The sequence below is a fragment of the Scomber japonicus genome, chromosome 23 (genome assembly GCF_027409825.1).
Source record: "Scomber japonicus isolate fScoJap1 chromosome 23, fScoJap1.pri, whole genome shotgun sequence".
In the NCBI taxonomy this organism is placed as follows: domain Eukaryota; kingdom Metazoa; phylum Chordata; class Actinopteri; order Scombriformes; family Scombridae; genus Scomber; species Scomber japonicus.
Genome location: NC_070600.1, coordinates 19,830,400 through 19,839,303, shown reverse-complemented (window position 1 = coordinate 19,839,303; position 8,904 = coordinate 19,830,400). Strand labels below are relative to the sequence as shown.

The following is an 8,904-nucleotide window of genomic DNA, read 5'->3' as shown; positions in this document are numbered from 1 at the left end:
TTTCATTGATGTTTTCTTTTTATTATAATTGGGTTATAATTGTTTTTAATTGTATGTTTTAATTGTACTATTTAATATTTTGTTTTTCATGTAAAGCACATTGAGTTGCACCTGTGAAATGAGCTATATAAATAAAACTTACCTTGCCTTGCCTTTATTGATTATAGAATCTGAGAAATACTAGTATTGGGTATTTATATAGGCTATATATTTTAACTTCCGTTTAGTTCCCTCCTATTCATTAAATTATGGCTATTTTATAATTCTTTGTTTGGTAGAAATATGAGGAGAGAGAGCAGACTTTTAGTGCACACTCCAGATCAGTGGGTGGCAGTAAAAAGCCAAATAAAAACTGGAAGTGACGCAAACAACTCAGAATCAAAACAGTTAAAATTTGACAGCTCGACACCTGACCGCCGTCCTGCTAAACGCTTTCTAAAATGTAGTGGACAATCCGACAACAACTTTAAACTGAGCTCAAACTTTTTCTGGGACTGTCGAAGCATGCTGCAGAGAGGAAAATGCTCTTTTGTCTACTTTACGGCTGCAGCAGCTCTTCTCTCTCTGCTTGCTCCATGGAGATCTATGGGCTGAACATTACCATATATAGCCCGGCCACAGACCTCCCTCGCCGGTGAAATGTAAACGGTGAGTCGCTCTGGAGGACAAGCAATAACAAAAAACACACAAGTAGAGAAGAGAGAGAGAGAGATATAGAGGGGGGAAAACATCCAAGCTTCAACCATGTCATCTGATCAGATTATTGCAATCGTCATTGATGATAAAATCTTCGAGGTGAATAAAAAGAAGCTGATAGAGAAGAGCGACTATTTCCGTGCACTGTATAGCTCTGGCATGCGTGAGTCCACGGAGGATTGCGTGCAGCTGCAAGGACTCAGCGTCCCCGGTTTGGAGCTTGTCCTGGAGTTCATCAACACCTCCAAAGTGCAGGTTGTCAACGAGACACTTGAAGATCTGATTGAGACCGCCTCCTTCTTGCAGGTCACCTCCATCCTGAAGCTGCTCACCTCAGAGATCCGGTTGGATAACTGCGTGGAGTTGTTCAGCCTCTCTGAAGTGTACGGCACTCACGATCTGCGCAATGCATGCCTCAAGTACATGACCTGCTACTATCACCCCATGCTGAGGAGGCCAGAGTTCAGCAGCCTGCCCTCTGCTGTCAGAGAGCAGGTGAAAGAGATGAGGATGAAAGGCACTGCAACCCTGGTGGCCATTGGAGACTTCACCTGCCTCTCCTTGGATGTGCCAGATCAGGATGAACCTTGGTCCATGCTGAGGTATGGAGAGATGGAGCAGAGATGGAAGCCACTTGCAAACAACCTGCCTCCGGATATGATCAACGTTAGAGGGTATGGTTCAGCTGTTCTGGACAACTACCTGTTCATAGTGGGTGGATACAGGATGACCAGCCAGGAGATCTCTGCGGTCCACTGCTACAACCCCTGCAGGAACGAGTGGAACCAGGTGGCTCCACTCAACCAGAAGAGGTGAAATACATGTCATGCATATCAGAGCTTCATTTCATTATCATGTCAGAAAATAGGGGAAATGAGTATTACTGTAAACTCAAAGCCTGAGGACATGTCTTCAAATGTCTTGCTTTGAACCCAAAAAACACTCCACAACTCAAAGATATTCAGTTTACTATCAAAGAAGACTAAATTCACATTCGAGAAGCTGAAATCAGAGAATTTGGGCACTTTATTCTTTAAAAAATGATTCAAAATGATTAATTGTGTATAAAAAAAATTGACTTTGACATTCTTTGTTCTGTTTTTAGATTAAAAGTGCAACGTAAATGCAGTTTATTTATCATTTATTTATCTAATACTGACTTATTGTGGAGATACACTGAACACACATGCTGCTGCCACTACCTTTTTAAAGGACCAGCGTTGTAGGATTTAGTGGTTTCAAGTGGTGAAGTTGCAGTTTGCAAATATTGACCGATTTGGTTCATCTGTCAAATGGTGAAAAATATCCATCAAAGCCCAAGTTGACATCTTCAAGTATTGTTTTGTCCCCATCAACAACGAAGATACTCAGTTTATTATCATAGAGGACCAAAGAAACCACAAAATATTCACATTTACGAAGCTGGAATCAGGGAATTTAGGCATTTTCTGCTTAAAAAAGAGTCAAAATGATGAATTGATTATAAATAATAGTCTCTCTGGTTGTTTTTCCGCCCTCACAGTAATGATGAGAAGAAGACCCTGCCAAGAAATGCAGTTTAAAGTTTAAAGTCATGACTCAAAATGATTCATCATCAATTATCAAAATAGTTGGTGATTAAGTGGAAGTCCTGCTCCACTTCAAAATCTGTTTTTCTTCGTGTTCCTACACTTTGATGTCTTAGCTTCGCTGTGCAGAATGATGAATGTGCAGAGTCTGGCACTAGAAAGTAGTTTTCACATTAATCTGCTGAAAGTGGAAAGTTTCTCTGATTTTACAGGGGTGATACTAACACATCATACACTCATTATAGCTCCAAGCAGAGTATTTTCATGTGTCAGGGGGGCTTTAATAGTTGGCAACTTAGCCCTAAAGTAGATGCTCACATTTCCTCTCACAAATCAGTCTTATGTCAGCTGTTTCACTCACCGTTTCCTCTCCTTCAGGTCCAATTTCAAGCTGCTGGCGGTTCAGGGGAAGCTGTACGCTGTAGGAGGCCAGTGTCTGGGCACGGTGGAGTGTTACAGCCCGGAGCAGGACTGGTGGACCTGTGTGTCCTCCATGCCCGACCCCCTGGCTGAGTTCTCCGCCTGCGAGTGCCAGGGAATGATCTACGTTATGGGTGGATATACTGCAAGAGGTTGGATACAGCTTGGTTGATGCTGAAGTGAAAATGCTTCACTATTATCAGTGTGTGAGTGTGTCTGCGTAGGTGAATGTGAAGTACTTTGTTCGGTTTTCAGATTAGAAAGTGCGACGTAAATGCAGTTTATTTATCTAATGAGAAATTACACTGGATTATTGCGGAGATGCACTGAACACACATGCTGCTGCTACTACCTTTTTAAAGGACCAGTGTGTAGGATTTAGTGGTTTCAAGTGGTGAGATTGCAGTTTGCAACCAGTTGAATACCCCTCCTCTTCGTTAGCATATAGGAGAACCTACATTAGCTGTGAAACTTGAGAAAAGTACAAAAGCTTCTCTCTAGAGCCAGTGTTTGGTTTGTCTGTTCTGGACTACTAAAGAAACATGGCGGTGCAACATGGAAGAGGATCAGCTCCCTATGATATAAAGAGCTCATTCTACAGTAATGAAAATATAACTATTATTATTTTCATGGGATTATATACTAATTAATATTATATTTTACTTCTGCCAAGTCCATTTCGCAAGATGCAACTAAATTCTACACACTGCACCTTTAATTCATGAAAGCTATTGGACCTTTAAGTTAAATTGGATGATCATCAGATATGAGCATACCTGATGTTTACCTGAGATATTTAACTTTCTAAATTCAAAGTGAACAACCATAGTTTAGTTTTAAAAGTTATTTTTACCAACTCTGAACTGGGCTAGACTGGTTTCTGGTACTATGCATCTCACTACTGGAATGAATCACAAAACAAAGTGAATTTAGACACTTATTACTCCAAGGGAATTTAAGCTCTACTCATATTTTGTGTATATATGTGCATTGTGTTCTATGGTTTCTCTTGTAAAATAGATTTTGACCTCAGTGAGACTTCCTGATAAAATAAAACTCACTATGAGAGCTCATTTCTGTTTATATGCTGAAAAACAGCTCAGAATATAAAGGGCAGTTTCACAGATTTATGCACAAACTTCAGGACCCCTTAAGAGATCCCAGGATTCATCTGAGTGTTCACAAGATAATAAAGCAAAATTATACCAACATTTAAACAGCATTATGCAGATTTGTTTCTGGCTTTTCTGTAATTTTTGCTTCTTACTTGTGAAATACTCAATACCCTCTGCAAGGGTGAAGGGTCTTTATTTAATTGGGCATATTGCTAAAATGCAGACTGGTTTCGACCTCACAGGATCTTCAACAGGATGGGGAAAAAATCACTCTTTGGTTGAACCACCCACTGATTATTGGACATACTTTTCTCTTTGATTAGGGGGTCATTAATGGACATTGCGTCGTTTTGGAGGGGGGGTTAAAAAGGTTTGGAATCACCGCTCTAAATGAAAAAATATCATGCAGGAAAAATAAAGCAATAACACAAAAGGTTATTTTAACTGAACAAACATTTAAACCCAACTTGACACTCAAATCTCTTTTCCATTGAATTCATTTGGAAGCAGTTTCTCTCTCTCTCTCTCTCTCCTTGTGCCGGCCTGCTGCTGGGAAAGCGTCCCATCATCCTCTAATAATCCTATAAATGTATTTTTAGTGGTTATATCACTCTGCAGCAGTCAACAACAACAGCAGCAAATCTGCCAATAATACCACCGTCACTGCTGGTTCTGTTTCTGTAATCAGGACAGCTTGTTGTGTATTATTGCTTATATAACTTTAATTATAAGGGCTTTTGCATCAGTGGGTGTCGCACTACCCCCTGCTGCTGTATTTTACAAGTTAGTGATTAAAAAAACATAAATCCTATCACTCCTTATTGTTTGAGTTGAACTTTTTTTTTCTTTCTGTGTCTGACAGACAGGAACACAAACCTCCTCCGCTACTGCCCCACCTCTGACACCTGGACCGTGTTTCGATCCTGTTCATCGCACATCCGCAAGCAGCAGATGCTCTCCGTGGAGGACACCATCTACCTGGTGGGCGGCTACACCCACGAGCTAGAGCCGGGCCGGCGCCAGCGGCGTCCCAGCCAGACGGAGGACGTGCTGACGGTGCAGTCCTACAACGTCACCACGGGGGAGTGGATCCAGCTGAAGGAGAACACGTCCAAGTCGGGGCTGAACCTGACTTGCACCCTGCACAACGACGGCATCTACATCATGAGCCGGGACGTCAGCCTGCCCACCAGTCTGGAGCACCGCGTCTTTCTCAAGTACAACATCTTCTCTGACGCCTGGGAGGCCTTCAGGCGCTTCCCGGCTCTGGGACAGAACATGCTGCTCTGTTCGCTTTACCTCCCTAACATGCTATGATTTTCAGGGCTTATGGGAAGAACTTGAGTGGACACTAACAGGGAAAGTGAAGCCCACATGCAGCATTAATATTGGCCAGTGTGTGGCTTGCTTGTTCTTGCACAGAATGTGGCTCTGTGGCATTATAGTGGGAACAGTGTGCGGTTGCCAGGTTGACAAAGCCTCGTGACCTCTGTGCCTCAGAAAAAAACGCACTACATTGTACATACTGCTGTGGATGCAAATACAAAAGCTACATTGACAAGTATGACACTGATGAATTGCCATGGCCTGTAGATCAATAGCATCATAACAGCATGCTTCTAAATCTATAGGCCACAGTATTCCTGATGTTTACACTCCATATTACATATTTATCCTTAATTCACTGCAAACCTTAAATTATCTCTCTTTTATGTACTGTACATAGCAGGTAATCATGAAAATGGCTTTGGTTTTACACTGCCAGTTTTATGGGAATTGAAAGTTTCTTGGCTCATGTGTTGTTTGCACAGTCTTATTTTTTCAGAGATACACTAAGCTTAAAGCTTAAAGCGCAATTCCATGAAATGAATGATGCACATGTGCCTTCTGCAACCTCAGTTAGGAACTTGATACAAAACTTTAAAAAAAAATAAGAAGCACAAAATGCAAGACTTTGTTACATTGCCAGCAACTGACCAAAACTGCTGTGTTCTTAGTTTTCTTTCTGTGCAAGAAGCAGATTTAAGGTACTTTTCTGTTCTTCTATTGATTAATTAGCTTATGCAGACGTGAAAAAAATATGCCTCAAATAGAAATGATTATTTTGTGAAACTCTTGGGAGTTTTGGGTATACACAGCACTTAAAGTGTTTGGTGGATTGAAGCTTCTCTCTGCTTTACTTATAAATATATATATATATTTGACACTTTGGAAAAGTAGGTCATGACAATAAAGATGATGTTTAGGGGTCTGTTTTGTGTCACTGCTCCTTATTCCAGCCCCTCCCTTCATTTCTTTCAAAAGGACAGGCAGCTTGTGAAAAGTATATGATGTGTGATGTGACATGTTCCCACAGTACATGTCACATATCTTCCTCGCTTGTCAGTCCATGTAACGGGAACATGAGAGATCAGCCGTCTCTCTGGAGGTTACTGCGCTCTGTTACTTCCCAGGAAAGCTTAGTACAAACGACCCAAATATTCTATATTCATGCTCCTCCCTTAGAAACCTCCATTGGGTGCCTGCTGTCGCCCCCTGTAGGGAGTCATCAGACATGATTTGCTCTTAATGTCTCTGGAGCTGGGAAAGTTATACCACCAGGCAAGCAACACAGCAAGTAGCAGCACAATTTTTAGGTAATTTTATTTGAGTATTTTCTTTTTATGCTACTTCTACTATACTAGATTTCAGATGAGCTTTCTTTTTAGGACGTAAATGATGAGTAAGCAAGTTTGTTTAGAGTATAATATCCTGGAAATATCTATAGACTTGAGTTAATCTAATAAAGTGGAAATTTCCCACAATTAGTGGTTTTTTTTTAGTAAAATTATCTTTCTATGTTTAGACAATGTTTCCAGTCCAGCTGCAGTGAAAGAGGGAATGTGGCTCTAAATAAACAAACATTTAAAGAAAGTCAAAAATGGGAAGGGTGGGGGATTGTCCCAAAACTTGCTACAAGGAGCCAGAGAGGCGGCCTGAATGAAAAATGTGTAAAATAAAGCACCGTGAAGGCATTGTGTGAAAATTGTGAAGGATTTTCCAAAGCGGGCAAAAATTGAAAAAAATGACAGGGTCGGTAGTGTCGAAAAAGTCAAAAATGGGAAGGGTGGGGGATTGTCCCAAAACTTGCTACAAGGAGCCAGAGAGGCGGCCTGAATGAAAAATGTGTAAAATAAAGCACCGTGAAGGCATTGTGTGAAAATTGTGAAGGATTTTCCAAAGCGGGCAAAAATTGAAAAAAATGACAGGGTCGGTAGTGTCGAAAAAGTCGAAAATGGGAAGGGTGGGGGATTGTCCCAAAACTTGCTACAAGGAGCCAGAGGGGCGGGCTGAATGAAAAATGTGTAAAATCAAGCACCGTGAAGGCATTGTGTGAAAATTGTGAAGGATTTTCCAAAGCGGGCAAAAATTGAAAAAAAAAATGACAGGGTCGGTAGTGTCGAAAAAGTCAAAAATGGGAAGGGTGGGGGATTGTCCCAAAACTTGCTACAAGGGGCCAGAGGGGCGGCTTGAATGAAAAATGTGTAAAATAAAGCACCGTGAAGGCATTGTGTGAAAATTGTGAAGGATTTTCCAAAGCGGGCAAAAATTGAAAAAAATGACAGGGTCGGTAGTGTCGAAAAAGTCAAAAATGGGAAGGGTGGGGGATTGTCCCAAAACTTGCTACAAGGAGCCAGAGAGGCGGCTTGAATGAAAAATGTGTAAAATAAAGCACCGTGAAGGCATTGTGTGAAAATTGTGAAGGATTTTCCAAAGCGGGCAAAAATTGAAAAAAATGACAGGGTCGGTAGTGTCGAAAAAGTCAAAAATGGGAAGGGTGGGGGATTGTCCCAAAACTTGCTACAAGGAGCCAGAGGGGCGGGCTGAATGAAAAATGTGTAAAATCAAGCACCGTGAAGGCATTGTGTGAAAATTGTGAAGGATTTTCCAAAGCGGGCAAAAATTGAAAAAAATGACAGGGTCGGTAGTGTCGAAAAAGTCAAAAATGGGAAGGGTGGGGGATTGTCCCAAAACTTGCTACAAGGAGCCAGAGGGGCGGCTTGAATGAAAAATGTGTAAAATCAAGCACCGTGAAGGCATTGTGTGAAAATTGTGAAGGATTTTCCAAAGCGGGCAAAAATTGAAAAAAATGACAGGGTCGGTAGTGTCGAAAAAGTCAAAAATGGGAAGGGTGGGGGATTGTCCCAAAACTTGCTACAAGGAGCCAGAGGGGCGGCCTGAATGAAAAATGTGTAAAATCAAGCACCGTGAAGGCATTGTGTGAAAATTGTGAAGGATTTTCCAAAGCGGGCAAAAATTGAAAAAAAAATGACAGGGTCGGTAGTGTCGAAAAAGTCAAAAATGGGAAGGGTGGGGGATTGTCCCAAAACTTGCTACAAGGGGCCAGAGGGGCGGCCTGAATGAAAAATGTGTAAAATCAAGCACTGTGAAGGCATTGTGTGAAAATTGTGAAGGATTTTCCAAAGCGGGCAAAAATTGAAAAAAATGACAGGGTCGGTAGTGTCGAAAACGTCAAAAATGGGAAGGGTGGGGGATTGTCCCAAAACTTGCTAGGAGGGGCCAGAGGGGCGGCCTGAATGAAAAATGTGTAAAATCAAGCACCGTGAAGGCATTGTATGAAAATTGTGAAGGATTTTCCAAAGCGGGCAAAAATTGAAAAATAAATGACAGGGTCGGTAGTGTTGAAAAAGTCAAAAATGGGAAGGGTGGGGGATTGTCCCAAAACTTGCTACAAGGGGCCAGAGGGGCGGCTTGAATGAAAAATGTGTAAAATCAAGCACCATGAAGGCATTGTGTGAAAATTGTGAAGGATTTTCCAAAGCGGGCAAAAATTGAAAAAAATGACAGGGTCGGTAGTGTCGAAAAAGTCAAAAATGGGAAGGGTGGGGGATTGTCCCAAAACTTGCTACAAGTAGCCAGAGGGGCGGGCTGAATGAAAAATGTGTAAAATCAAGCACCGTGAAGGCATTGTGTGAAAATTGTGAAGGATTTTCCAAAGCGGGCAAAAATTGAAAAAAATGACAGGGTCGGTAGTGTCGAAAAAGTCAAAAATGGGAAGGGTGGGGGATTGTCCCAAAACTTGCTACAAGTAGCCAGAGGGGCGG

The 8,904-nt window shown here is 41.6% G+C and overlaps 1 protein-coding gene across 1 annotated transcript; it reads left to right on the top strand.

Moving 5' to 3' along the window:
• Positions 1-398: 398 nt before the first annotated feature.
• On the top strand, positions 399-6,043 carry klhl42 (kelch-like family, member 42). The gene is made up of 3 exons (XM_053314161.1): positions 399-1,508; positions 2,643-2,836; positions 4,662-6,043. The coding sequence occupies exons 1-3, from the start codon at positions 745-747 to the stop codon at positions 5,114-5,116; spliced, it is 1,413 nt and encodes a 470-aa protein (XP_053170136.1). The 5' UTR covers positions 399-744; the 3' UTR covers positions 5,117-6,043.
• The last annotated feature ends 2,861 nt before the right edge of the window (positions 6,044-8,904 follow it).

What these genes read in the sequence shown, in the direction of transcription:
- klhl42 (XM_053314161.1), top strand. Translation starts at nt 745, where the DNA reads ATGTCATCTGATCAGATTATTGCAATCGTCATTGATGATAAAATCTTC. An exon ending in GCTCCACTCAACCAGAAGAG is followed by an intron (nt 1,509 to 2,642) that starts GTGAAATACATG and finishes CCTCTCCTTCAG; the next exon opens with GTCCAATTTCAAGCTGCTGG. An exon ending in GGGTGGATATACTGCAAGAG is followed by an intron (nt 2,837 to 4,661) that starts GTTGGATACAGC and finishes TGTGTCTGACAG; the next exon opens with ACAGGAACACAAACCTCCTC.